Source organism: Melanerpes formicivorus, unplaced genomic scaffold, assembly GCF_026170545.1.
Source record: "Melanerpes formicivorus ecotype bairdi unplaced genomic scaffold, bMelFor1.0.p_v2 SCAF_36, whole genome shotgun sequence".
Classification (NCBI taxonomy): Eukaryota; Metazoa; Chordata; class Aves; order Piciformes; family Picidae; genus Melanerpes; species Melanerpes formicivorus.
Window position 1 is genome coordinate 2,536,503 of NW_027142388.1, and position 18,694 is coordinate 2,555,196.

At 47.4% G+C, this 18,694-nt stretch overlaps 2 protein-coding genes across 5 annotated transcripts in view; both read left to right on the forward strand.

The window, feature by feature from the left end:
- The window catches only part of LOC137450587 (septin-2), a 42,016-nt gene extending 37,926 nt beyond the window's left edge, over positions 1-4,090 (forward strand). For 3 of the 4 annotated variants that reach the window (XM_068157299.1, XM_068157298.1, XM_068157301.1), the window contains exon 13: positions 3,301-4,090. The gene's annotated coding sequence lies outside the window, so the exon portion shown is untranslated. The remainder of the gene's footprint in view (positions 1-3,300) is intronic. The other variant, XM_068157302.1, reaches the window with a different exon arrangement.
- Positions 4,091-6,785: 2,695 nt separating this feature from the next.
- Positions 6,786-18,694, forward strand: part of SEPTIN5 (septin 5) — a 43,185-nt gene continuing 31,276 nt past the window's right edge. The window contains exons 1-2 of the mRNA XM_068157297.1: positions 6,786-6,889; positions 7,021-7,031. Of these exons, the coding sequence (XP_068013398.1) occupies positions 6,847-6,889; positions 7,021-7,031 (54 nt within the window). The 5' untranslated portion in view covers positions 6,786-6,846. The remainder of the gene's footprint in view (positions 6,890-7,020; positions 7,032-18,694) is intronic.

The following is an 18,694-nucleotide window of genomic DNA, read 5'->3' on the forward strand; positions in this document are numbered from 1 at the left end:
TCTGCACCTTCTGTATGAAAATTATCTGGGTTTGTTAGGACCTATTCCTATAAGGAAAATGGTCTCCTAGCAGTAATGGTTCATCATTTCTAACACTGTAGGATTGATGCATCTAATAAAGTGTGTTCCCATTGAGACCAGTTTCCAGAACTGCTGTTCTTAGAGAGATGAGGAGAGAGAAATAGTCCCCAACACCTCCCAAAACAGTCTCTACCTTGCAAGCTTAAAAGAATTTCAAGGAATGACACAATGCTTGCAAAGCATAAAATGGAAAAGATTGGAACACCTGCTAGCAAGTCTTTGTGATATGTTCACATATCAGAACTAGCTAACAACGAGACGTAGCAGCAAATGCTCTCTTTTGGGAAAGATGCTGTTTCTCAAAGTTCTTGCTAATGATTGGACACTCAAAGGGCTGTAGCTACAGCATAAAAGTGGTGTTACCTGAAGAAAAAGAACTGATCAGTGAGAAAATGTAACTGTTTATAAGGAGTTTCTCTCTTTGGGAATTCAGAAGTGTACCTAAAGAGATGCTAAGCTCTGCCCTGCATTGTAGTGGTATTCTTAGAGACAGCTGAGGGGGAGGCAAACCCATGCCTTCCCAAAGCTTTCAAAACCTTTACAATCACAGGACTGTGTGAGATACCTGACCATGTGCATCAGGATGCAGGTGTACATAGTGCTGCTTACTGAGTACGTTTTGCTTTAATGACGTGCTGGAGAAATACATTGTCTGTCTGAAATGACTGTGAATTCACACTGCAGGTGGAGGTGATTATTAAAGCTGTGTCTGGATGAGCACGGTATGGTGGGAAGGTGTAGGGAGCCTCCAAGGTTTATGGACAAAACTGGAGATCAGATTTGTAAAGTATCATAGTATCAGTCAGGGTTGGAAGGGACCACAGGGATCATCTAGTTCCAACCCCCCTGCCATGGGCAGGGACACCCCACACTACATCAGGCTGGCCAGAGCCTCATCCAGCCTGGTCTTAAACACCTCCAGGGACGGCGCCCCAACCACCTCCCTGGACAACCCATTCCAGGGCTTCACCACTCTCATGGTGAAGAACTTCCTCCTCACATCCAGCCTGAATCTTCCCACCTCCAACTTCATTCCATTCCCCCTAGTCCTGTCACTACCTGAGATCCTGAGAAGTCCTTCCCCAGCCTTCCTGTAGGCCCCCTTCAGATACTGGAAGGCCACAATGAGATCACCTCGGAGCCTTCTCTTCTCCAGACTGAACAGCCCCAACTCCTTCAGTCTGTCCTCATAGGAGAGGTGCTCCAGCCCTCTGCTCATCCTCATGGCCCTTCTCTGGACACACTCCAGCACCTCCACATCCCTCTTGTAATAGGGGCTCCAGAACTGGAGGCAGTACTCCAGGTGGGGTCTCACCAGAGCTGAGTAGAGGGAGAGAATCACCTCCCTTGACCTGCTGGCCGCACTTCTCTTGATGCAGCCCAGGATCTGATTGGCTTTCCAGGCTGCAAGTGCACACTGAGAGCTCCTGTTGAGCTTCTTGTTCACCAGCACCCCCAAGTCTCTCTCCTCAGGGCTGCTTTCCAGCCAGTCACTGCCCAGCCTGGATTTGTGCCTGGGATTGCCTCAACCCAAATGCAGGACCCTGCACTTGGTCTTGTTGAACCTCATGAGATTGGCTTGTGCCCACCTCTCCAGCCTGTCAAGGTCCCTCTGGATCCCTTCCCTCCAGCGTGTCTGCTGCACCACACAGCTTGGTGTCATCAGCAAACTTGCTGAGGGTGCACTCAATACCACTGTCCATGTCACCCACAAAGATGTTGATCAAGACAGGTCCCAGGACTGATCCCTGAGGGACTCCGCTTGTCCCTGGCCTCCACTGGGACATGGAGCCATTGACAGCCACTCTTTGGGTGCGGCCATCAAGCCAGTTCCTTATCCATCTAGTGGTCCACCCATCAAACTCATGTGTCACCAGTTTGGAGACCAGGATGTGGTGTGGGACAGTGTTGAAGGCTTTGCTTTGAATGATGTCAACATAATGTATCATACATACTGTCTCAGGAGATTAGGAGGAAAGAGCAGTGAAACCACCTATGTTCTACAAGCATGTAAACAATCTTGTTGCCAGTGCTGGTAGCATCAGTGCATAGCTGTGCTTCCAACCTGAGCCTTTATGTTTATTGGAAATTCCAGCCTTTTTTGTGAGGCTGAAACCTCAGTTTCAATTTCCTCTTGAGGTATTTTCTCTAACAGAGTTAGGCAGGCAATGGCAGAAATTTAGTTTGTTTTTTATACTTGAAGTAGCAATGTAGCACAGCATTGTGAGTATGATTACTTGGTTTTGTTAGCAATGTAGGAATCTGGCTTTAAAGCCTTCGTGCTGGCCTGTTCTGGTTGGTATGGGAAGTGGTGGCCTCCTTCAAATGTGAAGTAATTGTGTGTTAAACAGAATGGCAAAGAGCAAAGGACCCTTTTGTCAGCTTTCCTTGTTCCTTATCCCCAGTGTAGTTAGGACAAGTGTTGCAGTGTTCCGTACCAATGTTTTCTAGGATGTTTCTATTTCCCCCCAGATTAATGTTTGATTATACTATTTTTCTCCTGTTGGGAGTGAGTGTTTTTGGGACTGGAGAATTTGAGGTATCTCCTGTGTTCCAAATCTGACACAGCCTCATAAGGCCAAAGTTTCAGGGAAGAGTGGAATTTGCTTTCTTTGTAGCAGCATTTTTGACAGGCAAGTAGCTGTAGAGCCATCAAAACCTGGGAGTTATGTTTGGAGTTGCAGAGCAGCACCCCTTCGTTCAGCCTTATAAATCCTGCTGTGTCAGTATCTGAAAAAATCTGTTAGATTTCCTGTTTTACCTAAGCAGTGTCATAACAGTTTGTGCATGGCATCAGATCTGCTGCTTTCTTTTAGCCCTGCTTAGATAAGTGGGTTTTATTTTCCTCACCAGAAGCAGGACTTGGTACGACAGGCTGACTGCTGTTGGTTTCTTGTGTGCATTGCCGTTGAGATGAGCTGTAATGCAGTTCTTGGGCTCTTGCAGACAGAGGGGGGAGAGCGTGCTTAAAGTATGTAGCTAAAAATAGATTCTCATTTATGTGCTCTTGTTAGACATTTGTGATAAATATTTGGGCCCAAACTGCATCTGACTCAGCTGCTGTAGTTCCAGTGCAGAAGCCCGTGATGCAGTGACTGAAATACGCTGTTGCTTGGCTTATGCTGCTTTGCTCAGAGGGGCTCCAGCTGCCTCAAAGGCTCTGACAGTGCTGAGAGTTTGTCCTTTCTAATGCTCTTTGTTTTCCGCTTCTGTTCACAGCAGCATACAGGTCTCTAAGTGGATGGGTGCAGTGCTTTCTTCGACCGAATGGTAATGTTGAAATGCAAAAGCCAGATGCCACAGCTCAAGACCTGCGTGAATCACACAAAGTCTGAAGATCGTGTTGTAAAACGCCTTGGCTTATATATTCCATGTTAATCAAGTATATTGTATCTCTTTTCTTTTGGTAACACTATCTTCATACTTATCAATGTGGGCTTATTATCCTTCCTCTACCCTTTTATACCAAAACTGATAGAGTACACTCTTTGGGCTAGTCGTCGTGCTGGGTTTGAGGAGTTAGTCGTGGATCTGCTAGGTCACTGTGAACAGTTTGTGATTAATACTGAAAGACTGGGTGGGCTGTTTACAGTAAACGTGTGTGTGTTTGCAGAAGTCACCTGCCCTTTGCAGTCATTGTGTATCATCATCAGTTTTTCCTAACTTTCTCTACGCTTTGGTTAGTTTTGAAGCTTCATCTCTGGTGGTTTCTATTTGTGTCAGCTATGAGAAAAGGTACAAACCACGGCTGGTTCACCAGCGATGCAAAGAAGCTGACTTTCCTAAATCATCGTGCCTTAACATGCCATAAACACTACACATGCCAACGGCTCCTGGGGGCACCTCTGAAGGTTTGTCTTCGGGTCTCCAGCATTGACTGCAAGAATCTGTGTCGCAGGCGTTTTTATCTGTCAGCTGAGTGGTGGCATGTGCTGAACTTTTTATATACCATGACACTAACTTTCATCGACGTTTTGTAATAAACTGTACGGATGTGGAAAACGCTGCATTTCAGGGTGGTTCTTGTAGTTCTTTGGGGAGTTCGGCTTTTTTAATCTAACCTGTGGGATGTTGTAGTGGCGTCATGTGGGGTGCACATTCACAGGACTTGGGATCTTCACCCTGGGGAAACAGAGGCATTTTCTAGGATGTCTACATGCAAACTGCTTTGATTTCAGTTCAAAACAACTTTTAAGGTGTTTTAACTGGGAGCTGGGCAGCAAGGCTTTGCATCCACTTTGTTCCACAGCTCATTAGGTACCTACTGACATACTTTAGGTGGGTAAATACCTTGGAAAATCAGATTGCTTAGTTTCTAAATTCATAGATGTTGCTGACTCCTTTATGTCTCTTCTGCATGCTCTTGTAGTCTTGTCTGTATTATACATGCATATGCTTAAATTATTTTGCAAGTATGGAATTGAGACACTTTGTCTTCTGTACTAAACTGAGGTGTCTTTCATGTAATGATTAGCCCTCATTTTGCTGTCTAGCAATGAGGGTTTAATCAGAGTAGCATCAACAAATTATTTCTACCACAGGGATGCTTATTTAGCTTGTCTTTGGAGGTGAGCTGCATAAAATGGGCATGACATTGTTATGTAATGATGTTGAAAGTGGCAGATTTGTCTTCATATAAAGTCTCATCAGGTTTGGTGAAGCTTTGAATTGTAAGCATGGCTGTCAAGAGGGCCAAGGTGAGAGATTTAACAGCAGACCTTTTCTCATTAGTTGTGTGCCATTATGAGCCCCTGTCTTGTTCTTTTTCTTCCAGGATTTTGCATCCTAATATGCATCTTGAAATGATGTGCTGTCCATTTGTGCTTGTGAAAGTCAAAACAGCCACCTCCCCCCGAGAAACCAAGACTTTGGTTACATACATTAGTTTCATACTGGATTAGCCCTCTGAACAAAGGTAACATGAAAGGAGCATCTCTATAAGCAAACTAGGACAATAGGGAAGCAGCCTTTCAAAACCATCTAGTCTAGTCCTTGTGTGGGAAGCCTCAGTGAACAGCTTTTTGCTAGTGGATAGTGGTTATTGATTGATAATATCTGCCTTTTTTCAGGCTTGTGGATTCCAGGTGGAGGACTTTGGCTGAAAATCTGAGATCTATTTAATAATTGTTCAAGAAGGGTTTGCAGTACTGCAGATACTATACCTGAGTTCTTTCAATGCAGGTTTAATTTTTGTCTTGTACTACTTCTTTGATGTTGTCTGATGTTAATCTTCAGTTACATTTACTTGGTTTTGTTAGAATACTTCACAGTATAATGGGAGATCATCTATTTAAGCCAAGTCTTTGCTGCTGTGAAGATCTCTGGAGAGAGGATCCTGGCTAGAGCCTGGTTTCTGACCTTGTGTTTCCACTCCTGTGAATGCTGGCAGTGCCAGGGCTGCAGAAGACAACCCTTTCTCTGAATTCCACCCCAGCCTTCTCTGGGCTGACACTGTCCAGCACCGGGACAAAGTGCCTACACATATCTATTTTAAGGGCTGTTCAGCAGGATCAAGGAGTGGCTGTCTGCAGTCCTTTCAGTCTTCCTGAGATTTAAAACACTGTGGCAGACTATAAAGCAACTCATGAAAGGCTTATTGGCTTGTTGGTACCTTTAATTGTGGTATAGAGGCTGTTAATGGTCTGTGGCTCCACAGCCTTTAAAAACAAGCAAATATGCTGATAATTACCTGATTTTTTTTTTCCCTGATGCTTTGAATCAATGGCTAAAAACTGAATTCAGGATGAGCTAATGGGTTTTAAAATACATTTGTCTGGGATTGCTAGCCCTTGTCTTGGTTTGTGATGTGAGAGATGTTTGGAATGAGAAGGTGGAAGAAATGGCAAGATAAATGCTGTGCTGACTACAAGAGTTGGAGAAGTTTTCACTGTGGCGTCAGTGTCAGTTTTGATATGAGAGAGGAGCATGTCCTTGCACTTGTACAGCCATCACCATGCTAAGCTTATCCCATCCTGTTTTCAGAAGAGTTTCAGGTCTGATTATTTACCTCTCCTTGAAATGTGGAAGATATGATCTTTCCCTGCAGTTCTGGAAGTTGGGGTGTCTTGAAACTTCACATCCCCTCTTCCCACTTCTTTACTGTTGAGGTTTCTGTGAGCTGTTCTTAAGTGCTACTCTACTGCCTTTGGAATGTTCACAACGGCGTCCTCTGCTTCCTTTCCTTAAAAAGTTATACTGACAGCTTTTGCCTAAAATAACTTCTATCATCTCTTTAAAATGGTTTAATGGAAGCAGAGCACACGTGCCTGCTTCCCTCAGTGTAGATGCAGCACGATTCTGGGCTTCCCACTGTACTTTGAGATGCTAAATCTGGAAGCACATTTCCTATTTATTCCATTTGTGTTTGAGGTTTTTTTTTACTGGTGTATTCCTTCTGCTGGGTGCTTGATTTCTGGCGGGGAGTAGGGAGGGCTTCTTTCTGCAGCGCTTGAGCCTGCAGCGAGCGGTACGGGACCCGGCTCCGGGGCTTAGTACGGCCTGGTGTCAAGTACCGGGCTGCGCTTGACAGCGGCGGGCGGGAACCGCCGTTCGTTGTGTCTGGCCGGTGAGCCATGGGGCAGCGCGGGTGGCTCCTCGCTCCTTGGGTCCGCCCGTCGCTCGGCGGGGGCGGGGCGGGCTGCCGGGATTGGCCGCCTGGGGCGGCTCCCGGCCCCTCGGCGGCGGCGCGGGGCGGCCGTCGCCGCGCTCGCACTCGGCCCCTCACACCCGGCGGTGCTGCGGGAAGGCAGGGCTGCCGCCGGCACCATGAGCACCGGCATGCGGTACAAGAGCAAGCTGGGCAACCCAGGTGAGGCGGCGGGGACGTGCGGCCGCTCCGCCCCGGCCTGCCGCATCCGTCACGCCTCACTCTCTCTTCTTTTCTCTCCCCGCTGCCGGTTCCCTCCGCGGGCATCCCGTCCTCGCTGACCCGCTCTGCAGAGGAGAAGCAGGTAGGTGGGCTGCCGCTCCCCCGCCGCGCCCGGCTCTCTGTAGCCGCCTGCGGCGCGGCCCGGCCCGGCCCTGCTCACCCGGAGCTCACCCGGAGCTCTTCCTGAGCTCTCCCGCGGTGATGCGGCTGCGGCTGGCGTGCCGCTACCTGGGCACAGCGGTGTTTCGGCCGTGCTGGCCCTTCTCTGGCTGGATTTAGCCGCGAAATCGGCGGCTTGCCTGCCTTACCTCCCTGGACTTTGGGTTGGGTTCCGCTTTTTTTGTGTGGTGCCTTTGGGTGTGTCGGGTAGGGCTGGATGGAGACAGGCAGAGCAAGGGCTGGCAAAGGCTTTTCAGTATTGGGAGCACGTCTGCCCATCGCGCCCTGCCCTCCGCAGCACAGATGCGCAGGCACAGCCCCGGTCCTGCCAGTCGCCACTCCTTGCTGGTGTGGCAGATCACCACCTCGCAGGCGGCCAGGACTTGGGCGTCAGGGAACATCTGTTCTGCTTTGCAAAGCAAATAGCTATTTGGAGATATGCCTTTGAGTCCCGGAGAGAGGCGATCGGGGGGTGTGGTGCAATCGGATGACATGGATGAGGCTTTTTTGTTCACTATTTGGTATTTATAGGGATTTTAGGTGTTTGACAGGAAGAGGAATTCTTCTCTACTGAGCTTTAATGCCTAGGTGGGGGGTTATCAGCAGAGTCCCGTGTGTTCTGTAGCAGTCATCATCATGTAGGCATTATCTGCTGTGTATGGAAGAGGTTTTCTGTCTCACAAAGGCGAGGATGGAGACAATGGTTAACACAACAGAGCAGTGCAGTGGGTCTCTGCAGTGGGAAGAAGTCCACCCATTCCCAGCCTGGCTTGCACTTGCCTTGCTTTTCCAGTCTTGCTCTGAGGCTCTAATTCCACATGCAGCAAATGCTATGTAACTGCTGAGACAGTGGCACTGCAGGAGGTGGTGTTTGCCTATATAGTGCTGACTTGGACACTGTGAAAAGACACCTGTGCATTTTTTGTGAGTTGTTGATTGCAGTGAACAAAGTAAATCCAGAAATAACATCTATGTAGAGTTTTGCTAGAATTTTGTAGTTATTCTTGAGTATTGCTGTTAATCCTTGTTTTATTTCTGGAGGAAACTGGTCCAGAAGATGTGTTGAAGTTGTAGAAGATCCAGTGTAAGCTGTGAACTGGAGAGGACCTTTGTGACCCCTGAGAGGCATGCTGTTGTTTAGTTCACTTGCTTTTCAATAAAGAGGGAAGGAGGTTATAAATCAAGGTAGAGATCAGAGTTGTAGATATGATCATAATTCCTGAAGGCCCTTGTCACGCTGCATAGGCAAGAGTGGGCTGGAGTCTGTACCCCAGTGAGTTTTGCCTGCAGGAGGGTGCAGTGTTCTGCCAGGACAAAGGAAGGCTTTCCTCAAGTGCCCAGGTGTGTGCATGGAACCGTGTGTCTTGTGCTGAGTGTGGAGAGGGTCTTGCATGACAGAGCATGGTTCAGGATGAATTTGTGCCAGCCCTGTTACTTGTGGATGGTGGAGGGAAACCAAGCCGTGAATACAAAGCAATCTGTTAAAATTCAAGTCAATGTACAAAAGCATCCTTTGTGATGAGGACTTTGTTCCAATCCGCTCACATCTGGCAGCAGGCACCAATTTAAATGTTTACTAAAGCTGTGATCCTTGCCTGAACTAATTTTTCAAAGTCTATGACAAAAAGAAAAAACATAAATAGTTGGGAAATGAAATGAGCTCCTGAGAGGGCAGTACAATAGGTTGCACATAAGTAGGGGAGCCTTCAGTAAAATCTTAATTATGATGACTTATTCAGTGGAAAAAAAGCTCCCAACAACCAACCAGAATTAATGTGGTGTCACACGATGTGCCTTCATCTTCCCTCATAGTGTAATCAGGGCTGATACATCGTCTGGTTCCACCTGACTCTGAATTTTAGCTTGGATCCCTAATTGCTACCATTTATGAAGAAAAAAATGGTGGTAAATTCTCTACCTCAACTATTTGCAAGGAATAACCTCTTGTTTGGTCTATTAGGCACGGAGCACAGGTGCCACTGAAGTCTGTGGAGGTTTGATACTGGTCTCTTGTGCGTCCAGTTTTCCAAGAGGAAGGGTTATGATTTAAGACCCAGGACTGTGGGGGGAATCAGTTTCTGTTCTGAAGCTCTACAGCAGCCTGGTGACACCAAACTCCTCAGTCTCTCTGTAGCTCAGTTCAGCACCTCTCCAAGAATGGTTTCTCCAGGAATTTATATACCACTGAAGTGCTGAGAGGGATTCTGGTGGTGAAGCAATGACTGCTGTCCTATGTGTTGAAGGCCAGGCCTCCTGTAAGGGAAACCTAGCAATTTGTCAAGAGTGTTGACTTGAGAAGCAAACAGTGCAAGTGCAGTGGATGGACACTCTGCCAAAGCCTGAGGTGTTGCTGTGGGAGGAGTACAGGTGAAACCTCCCAAATACCTAGTTAAACTGGAGTGTCCTGGTGCACTCCAGCAGAACATGCCTGCTAGCTTGTGTTGTTAGCTTGTGTTTGTCTGAGGTGTTATTTTGCCCTGTCTCTGAAGCTGGCTCCTGCTCATTCAGGTCCATGTTTCTAATGTTCTTTGAAGTCATTGTTTCTTTTTAAATCAGGAGGATGGGAACCTGTCATTCCCAAGCTGATTTCTCCCCACCCCATCTACTTGCAAGGTTGTTTGGGTGTGGGAGCAGAGACTATCTGGTGGATCCAGTTCTTTCAGTGGGTTTGAAATTACAGGGCTGTGCCTTTTGCGTTCAGCTTGGTCCTTTTTTTCTACTTCAGCATATTTTGAAGTGGTCTGCATATAAGTGAAAATATATATATAGGGGGTACTGTGTAGAGAGAAGATAGTGTGCAACAGGTGGTTTGACTGGAGGAATGGTTTCAGTGCAAGTCATTGCAAGGCACTGAGAACTCCTGATTCATTGCCTTTGTGTTTCAGTTGTTGACAATCTCAGGTTTATCTCTTAAGATCTTGTACTCAAACCCCTTTGCTTTTTTCTTTAAAAAAAAAAAAAAAAGAGAAAAAGGATGGAGAGAGTTCCATCATTCTTGGAACAGTAGATATTACAACAACAGCCATGTCTTCTATCTAAAATAGCATCTGTGCCAACAAAGAGCATCATTTTGAGGTCAGCCTTTGACCTTAGCTTCATCTACCAGGGGACACTGGCTGATGGAAGTCTCCCAGTTCCTTGTGACTGAGTGCTGAACTGCCTTTTCTCTACTGTGCTTATGGAGAGCCCAGGTGGGCTTAGAAGAAAGTGTACCCCCTGAAAAAGAGACACTTGTGTAGCATGGAGATACCCAAGATACTTGTAGATAATGCCCTTGACACACTGAGGGCAACTCTAGTGGAGTCAGCTATTGATGACAAAGAGCAGATTAAGAGGAGGGAGGAGTGGTGATTCCTGTGTCTTGAGCTGGTTGATGATGACCTTAAACTGACCTTCAGGTTCTGTGTGGGTACCTCTGTAGTGAAAATCAATCAGCTGAGTTCTGTGAAAGATGTAATGAGGAGTATCACCACTGGTGAGTTCCCTTGTGCAGCAATTGTGCTACAATGACCAGAAGCAGATCTTGGTAATTAGACAGCCCCCTCAGAGTCTGGAGGATTCCTATCTGCACTGTGTTTGTGGCATTGTCACCTTTCACCTAAGTGGCTTTTTGTACAAAAATGGCTCTTGCAGTCTTGTGGCTGGAGGAAAGTTCTGCTTGCTTGTGCAGGAAAGCACGGGGGCTGGGAGACCAACTTTTTGCATTTTCTCAGATTTAAACCAGTTGTTTTCTAGTTTTGATTCTTTGAGTCATTGGGAGTGGCAGTATGGTTCTGTGTTCCTGGGCTGTCTGTCATGCTCTGTATCAGTGCAGACTGGGTGGTTGTGGTGAGGGTTCTTGTTCTCGGAGAAAGCAAACGATGTTTGCAGCTGGCGAGTGGATATTTCACCACAGCTGGATAGTCTCTTACTGTGTCACATATCGCCCTGGGTGAGGCTGGTTCTGTTTGACTCCCCATCTTAATGTCTCTTCCAACCTCTCTGTTTTCCAATCCCAGTTTTGATGCCTGCCAGGAAGCGAGTAGCAAATTAGTCACAGAATCTGGAGGTCCGTACTGGAAACACTTTCAAAGCGGCACATCTCTGCTTGTTTTTCTGGTGTCCCAGTGTATCTTGGCCAGACGTAGCACAGGAGTGGAAGCTTTCACTTCTCTGTAAAAAGCCTTATGTAGTTCAGGAATTTTTTTTGGCCCATTTCAAAAGACAACATTGGTCTTTTGCCCTCCAAACTGAGCAAAGAGTCAGTGCTCAGAACAGTGTGTCTGGAGCAGGGTGGGACTACAGCAGGTCGGGGGGTTCAGCCCTGCCTGTCCTTCCACTGTGCATCTGTCTAAACAGTCCTACTGCAGGAGGCCTCTGTGTTGCACAGATGGGCTATTCTGGTCTGGGGAGGGAAGTCCATCTTGGACACTTCTTTCTTGTAGGTTTTTCCCCTTCTTTTTCTGCTTGGCTTCTTGAAAAAGGGCTCTAAAAAGAGGTCAGCACATGGCCTGCATGGTGAAACAGAGCTACTGGAGATCTGGGCACAGACCCTGTCTCCTGCTGCTGGTGGTGTCTCTCTTCAATTATTTATGCTCCAGATGGGTGAAATGATTGTTAGGGCAAGGCAGGGGAGAGGTTCAGCCCTCTCAGTGCAAGTAGCAAACTGTAGTTTATGAAAAGAAGAACTGTTTCCTGCACAGGGATTTTTCTCTCTTGAATTTCCACACATTTGTGTGAGTCCAAAACTGCTGCTCATGTGAACTGCACAGGACTGGCTTGGGCACGTTAGCCAGATCCGTAAGCGTGGCAGATGTTGCAGCTTCATCCTTGCTGATGCTTATGTAGGAGCCGCACTCATTTAACTCCAGGAGGTGCTTGTGACACTTGCTCAGCTGCTGGGTCACAGCTTGCTGGGGCATTACAAAAGGCAGCTCACAAGTGCAGAGATGAAAACACTGCTGCTATCTGAATGAAGGAGAAATCCAGTCCCTTGACACTTTCAGTCACCAAAGTCAAGGAGCCTCTTACAACTGCTTAACACCATCAAAAATGGTACTGACCTCACACTGATACCATTCTTCATTTGATTTTTATGGCAATAATTACAATATGACACTTCACTGCTAGAGTTTAAGAAAGGCAAGTCCTCCACAACTGGTGGAGTTCAGTACCTTCTAGAGCCCACACTTCCCACCCTCAGTTTCAGTCCACGTTGCTATTCTTTAAATACTCAACAAAATGGACAGTCTAGCAGAGATTCTACCTTCACCTAGCTGGCTGCTTGCTGTGCCAGGGTAGGTTGGGTCCCTGTTGCTTATCTTTAGATCTTTGCCAAATTAGTTTTAAATGCTCAATCCAAGAGGTTTCCCTAGCACCCATGGCCCACAGCGGTGGCTCCTATAACCATGCTGCAGCTGCTGCTCCTATGTGCTGAAACCAAACCTGGAGAGCTCTGCTTCATCTTTAATGCTTCAAGCACTTCTTGTTGAGCTGTCTCTTACCCAAGCCAAGAGAGCTCCTCTCCTGTTGTTTCTCTTCTAGTTCAAGTAGCTTGACTGGAGGGCACCTTCTTTGCTTACCTGTAGAGCTTTCTTGCCTGCCCAACACTTAAGACTTTGTCCCCTTCTTGCCAAAGGCAGAGATTTCCCAGAGACAGCCAAACCACACAGAACAATCCTCTAATACTCATGAAAGAAACATGTGGCATGTCTAAAACATTGGGTGACTCAGATTTTTGTGAAGTGTATGCAAGTTGTTTCATGGCATACTGGAATAATTCCTATATGGGCTGGATTTTGTCTGTGTGTGTCTACAGTGTGGTTAGCCTCCAAGCACAGGAAAAAATGCCTGCTGTTAGACATTCCTTTTCTCCCAGAGAATTATCCCTGGAGCTGTGAAGAGTTTTGCAGTCATCTTCTTCCCACAAGAACATTCAGGAGCTGAATTTGTGTGTGGTGCACCAGAAAAGCTGGGATCAGACCCCAGAACATGTGTTCCTCATCAGCATGTGTGCTGCTGTTCATCACTCAGTATCTCAGAAATACAGATTGCCATGAACAGTGGAAGGTGGCACTGAGTGTGTTGAGAGGAAAGGTTGTATATGCAGTACTATGCCAGGGGCTGGGCTGCAAGGACTGAGATCTTCTGTCACTCCTGACTCCAGAGTCCTTTCTGTTTTGAGGGCTGAGTGGGTTAATACTCTTCATTTCTTCTCACACCTGTATTTCCAGTACATTAATTACAATCTGTGACACCCTGCTAATATTCAGCTCTAGACTGCTGTGCCTTCACTCAGTCTGTAACTCCCAGCCCCTGGCCATGTGGCTGTTATGCCAGCAGTGTCACAGCAGCCACGTGCTGGAGGTGGCGGGGAAAGGAGCACACTGGAGGACTACAGGGACTGTCTTGGTGATGAGCAAAGCTTGGCTGAGTGTTGGGCAGGAGCTGAAGAGGAAGTGAAACCCTGCACAAGCATCTGCAAGGGTGCAGTGCCAAGAAAGGGAGGAGAATTGTTTAATTTCTGGCTTTAGTACAACTGTCCACTCCTGAAGTCAACATTAAAAAAGAGAAGCTGAGCCTGAAGTTCAGCTCTACAGGAGGGATGTAGCCCTGCTGTGCAGGGCAGCACACGGCAAGGCTGCTCAAGATGTCACAAACCGCCTGGATAAAGCTGTGCAGCCTTCAGATTGCATCAGCCATGTGGTGAGGGCTAGGGTAGGCTCAGGGCAAACGCTCAGCAGTGCAGCATGCTGGAGGATCTTGGGCTAGCTTAGGGCTCTGGGGGATCTCAGCCAGTGCAGGTCTAAATTGGTCGCAATGGGAAGCTGTTAACTGCACTCCAGCTTCTCACACCGCTCTGACATTTGGGCCTTTTTTCTGCACAGCTGACAGCAGTAAGTGCTCACCCTGCAGTCAGCTGATGGGGAGAGAGGGGCAGCACAGTGGCTGACCTGTTCCTGTCCCTGTGTGCCACAACGCTGACTCTGCTGTGGGACTGCTCAGAGCCAAGGAGCAGGAGAGCTGCGGTCCTTCTCTTGCCAGCTCTGTTCAGCTCAGCACTTTGCTCTTCCTGGGAAGGTTGGGAGTGCCCTGTTTATTTTGAAGCTTGTTATCAAGTGTGTCCAGGGTGTGTGTGTGGAGCTGGGATGGCCTGTCTCTGCCTGACCCCGCCTGGGGCAGCTGCTGCTGTTCTCCCAGAATGACTCCTGGCAGGGGAACAGGGATCTGGGAGTGCAGGCTGAGCAAGTAAACTGCAGGATTATGAGTGCTAGCTCCTGGAGACTGGCCATGGGGAGCAAGCCCATCCCACTGACCTATGGATATGTTCAGTGCAGAAGCAAGGGAGGGGAAAAAGATCCACGCGTCTTGTGGGAAAAGAGGCTTCACGGGCTTAGCGTCTTCCTTGTGCCTTCTGTGAGGCAAAGCCCCTGGTGGTGCAGATATGTTTTGGGCTCCTGTGACTGTTTCATTTTTTCATTCCCTGGTGTTTGGAGCTGTGGATGTACAGGAGAGCACAGGCCAGACTGTCTGCTGCTTTACTTTGTATTGCAGTTACTTTTAAGATCACACTTCAAGCAAGTCACTTCATTTTCAGCCTTTTACAATGTCTCCTGGCTATTTCCTCAGTGTAGGAACTCTTCTAATCCTGCCTGCTGCACTGAGCTCATGCTTGTTGTGATACATCCACATGTGAAGTCTCCTTAGATCCTGCAGTCTTACATCCACTTTTATTTTCAAATAAATTACATACTATGTTAATTATATATTTAGGTGAAATATGAATCACAAAGGCATCTGCTGTCTGCTTGCTCTGCATACATGGTCCCCTTGGCTGTGGGTTCTGTTGATTTTAAAGCTCTCCTGAGTGTCTGCATTGAATATTAAGTGATATGAAGTCCTGGAATTGTAGATAAGCAGTATTGGAAATGCCTATCCAGACCAGTAGTAATTTTCCTCTGCTCAAAGCCTGCCATAAAAAATGTCAGTCAGGTTTATGGCTTTTGGGATCCTATAAATCCTCAGAGGCTCCTGCTGCTCAGAGGAGCTGGTGCCAGCTGGGATCAGACAGTAATGGAAGAAGCATCACAGCCTTCAGGAGCTGATGTTTTCCCTGTTTTGTAGGCAGTGGGCTGAATCAAAGCAGCAGGGGTTAAACTTCAAGTGATGTGACTGGCCTGCAGCAAAGCCCTGCTGCTGTGACTGCACAGTGCTGAGATGAGCAAGAGTGTGTCATCAGGACAGCACAAGAGATGCTGTCCGAGATGATCTCTCATCTCCCCCTGCTTGTGCTTACAGTCCTGATGTTGCAGATGGTTTCTGCAACACAACTGAAGCAGTGCTCTGGAGCCTGGAGCTCACAGCAGGGCAGCTGCTGGTGTTTCACTCCCAAGACTGACACCTTTGTTCTTCCTCTGCTTAGTTCAAAGAGCTCTCCTCCAGTGAAAGGAGCCCTTGCCAAAGTCTGTATTTACAGGGAAAGTGGCTATCAGAGGACAGTTATTGGTGCTTTTACATGGCTGTTAATCCAGGCACATGCTTGGGAAGCACTCCAGGTCCACTGAGCAGCACAGCACTCTGGATGTGCTCTAGGCTGCAGGCAGCCCTGGGGCTGACACTTGAGAAGCTCAGAGCAGGCCCACATTGCTGAGCAGGTTAGAGGCATGTTTTCTGTGTACTCTCTTGTATTGTCACACCCATCTACTTGGGATCCTCCTAACCATCACCATGCAGCAGGGGTGAGTCCTCTTGTCACTTGGATAGGCCTCATCTGCCCTGCCCTTCCACACTCAGCTCCCCAGCTTCATGGCATTCATCTTCACAGCAGTTTAAACAAAACCTGAAGTGACTGGATGCAGCCCAGCATTTCTCTTCCTCAGTGCCTACTCTGTTCAGCACGCTGATGCTGGACCAGAGGCTGCATGTAATCTCATAGCTGTGTGATGGCTTTATTTCCAGCAGCTCTCATTAATATCAGTGAAAGCCTTTCTGTCTGAGGTGGTTGGGCTGGTCCTTAGCAGCTGCTCAGAGGTTCCAGCCAGTGCCAGGCCTTTTACTGCCCTGTTTGAAAGGCCAATGTCATCTGACCATCTCTGTGCTCCTCTTGTGGTGCCGCTGTCATGGGCAGGTGTCAGGCAATAGCAGAATTGTTCTCTTGGTAAACAAGGGATGGTGTGATTTGAGCTGCCTGTCATGCAGCAGCAGTACAGTGTGCATGGGATTGCTAACAAGGACATCTTGGGGCTCATTAGTCTGAAAGCCTAATGAACCATCTTGTATTTCTGTGCAGAGTGTGCATCTTTGACTCGTGTGTTTGGTACTGAAGTGTGGCCCTGCAAGTACAGCCCACAGCAGAGAGATGTGCTTTTGGAGGATTCAGATCCCCTCTATCAGGATATCAATGACAGTGGATGTCCAGGAAATGTCTGCATGAGACCCCTGCTCTCGCTCCCTCAGATGCCCTGTGTATGGCCAAGGACTGAGCTAATTTGTGACCCCAGTGAATCTGTGTGTATTAGGCACCTAGAGCTTCTCCCCTAGGGCTTTTCCCTCATGACAAATAACTATTTTTCATTCTTATTTTTCAAAAACTAAAATAATTAGGGCATCCACCCACCTCTTGGCTGGCATGCTGCAGTAATAGGCCAGCATGTGTTTTCTCCCACAGAGAAAAGCAGATCCTGCTTTGTATTTGTAAGGCAGTGGCTTATAAATGAGCCTTATGGCAGAATTACATCAGGAAGGAGTCCCATCAACATGTCTTAAAGCTGGGCTATGAGGTGGGAGGTGTGCAGGTTAGGGAGCAAGTTCCCTCTGACCATAAAACCAGACCTCTTCTATCCTTCCCTGTCCCTCAGCACTGGAGGTTAGAAATGCTCACATTGCAGATTTCTCCCCACCCTTCTTACCCCCTTGAGACTGGAGACAAGAAGGGAAAGAACTTGACTGCCTGTAGTCTGAGGGCACATGAAGGTACTCTGGGCAGCAGGGCAGCTGCATTGGGGACAGGACTACGTCTGCGGGTTAAGGTGGGTTTTGTGGGGTGTGGACTCAGTCTGCTGAGTCTGGCCAGTACTGTGTGACATTTAGCATGTTTGTGTGGGGATGGCATGTTGTGCCAGGCCTGCAAGAGACAGTGGCATTAGATCCCCCAGCAAAACACTAGAGAATAAATCCCAAGAGGTTGCTGTTAGGTCTTGCAGCCCAGACTGGGACTCCCTCTCCATTCTGTATGTGACACTGGCTGTGGGAGTTGCTTGAAGATTTGCTGGATAGCCTTGGATTTTTAAAAATGATAAAGCCAACCTCATGCTGTGCTACAGGTCCCAAGAGCTATTCATGGATATCTAATCTGATTTTGCACCCTGTTCTTCTTAAAGCGCTGTGAATGGCAAGTTACTCCTGGCCTGCTGTGGCTGTCACTTGAGCTGACATTGCTTGGCAGTGCTGGCTCTCTACTAACCCACTGACTGAGCTGAGTGTTCCCTGTCCTGCCTTGCTCTCCTGTCTTACCTATGTGGCTGTTTCCTTTGGGTTGCCTTGTAGAAACCCACTGTCTAGCAAATGCAATCTTTCCCCTCCATTGCTTCCAAGGTCTTTCAAATGTGGAACATTGCTATGCCTTGTGTATCCAACAGCTACAGAGTTTACAGTCAAATGACTTTCTGTCTTGTCTAATGGCCTCTTTACTCCAGTTTTGTTGCTCTGACTTCCAGAAATCCATTGCAGTCATTTCAAAGGTGACATTTTCTCAGGTCTTCCAGACTCTGCTCTTCCAGTGCTTTCTCTGTTAATGTCTCTGATCTTACATCTCACAGTGTTTGTTATTTTCAGGTGGAGCCCAGAAAAGGAAGAAATCAGCAATAGCACTAAAAAATCTGCAAGAGCAAGGAGTTTACCATTATCTGTTGCTTTGGGTCAGCACTGTATTAATGAGTCATCATTAGCATGTATTAATGAGTCATCATTTGCAGTTTGCTACAGGGCAAGAAGAGATGAATTGGTGACTCTGAATAGACTTTATAGTGGAAATCAAGACTGAAATAGCAGCAAGACCAGTGTCACAGCTGTGTTGTCTCCAAAGAAGAGATACTGTTGAGAACTCTTCAGTGTGATTTGGCTGTATCCCTAACCTTCTGTGGGTCACTAACCTTTCATGATTGCTTTCTCACTCAGTTTTTCAGGGGAGAAGTTATTTTAAGGTGGAAAGGATTTTAGGAGGAGTGGGGCAGTATTATTTAGAATGTGTCCTTTAATGACCTTCTGCAGAGTTTAGGGCTTTGGTCCCTGTCTCCTGCAAAATGTGAGCAGCCTTGCCACTGTTGTCTCCCCACCATCTCTCTGTCTGATTGAAATTTCTGTGTAGCAAGAGCTCTTGCCATCTCCTATGAGCAGGCTGCTGCAGAGGAGTTTACACACCTGGTGGCAGGCTTAGAGTTGTCTTTCATGTGCTGTGGTCCACAGATTAGGTCCAGGAAAAGGGCTGGTGAAGAAAAATACTGCAGGATGTAGGTGTCAGGTTGCTCTGAATGGCCCTTTCATCTCTGTCTCAAAAAATGAGTAAGAGCTGTAGCTCTGTGAAAATGGCTCTGAAAATATCACAGCTGT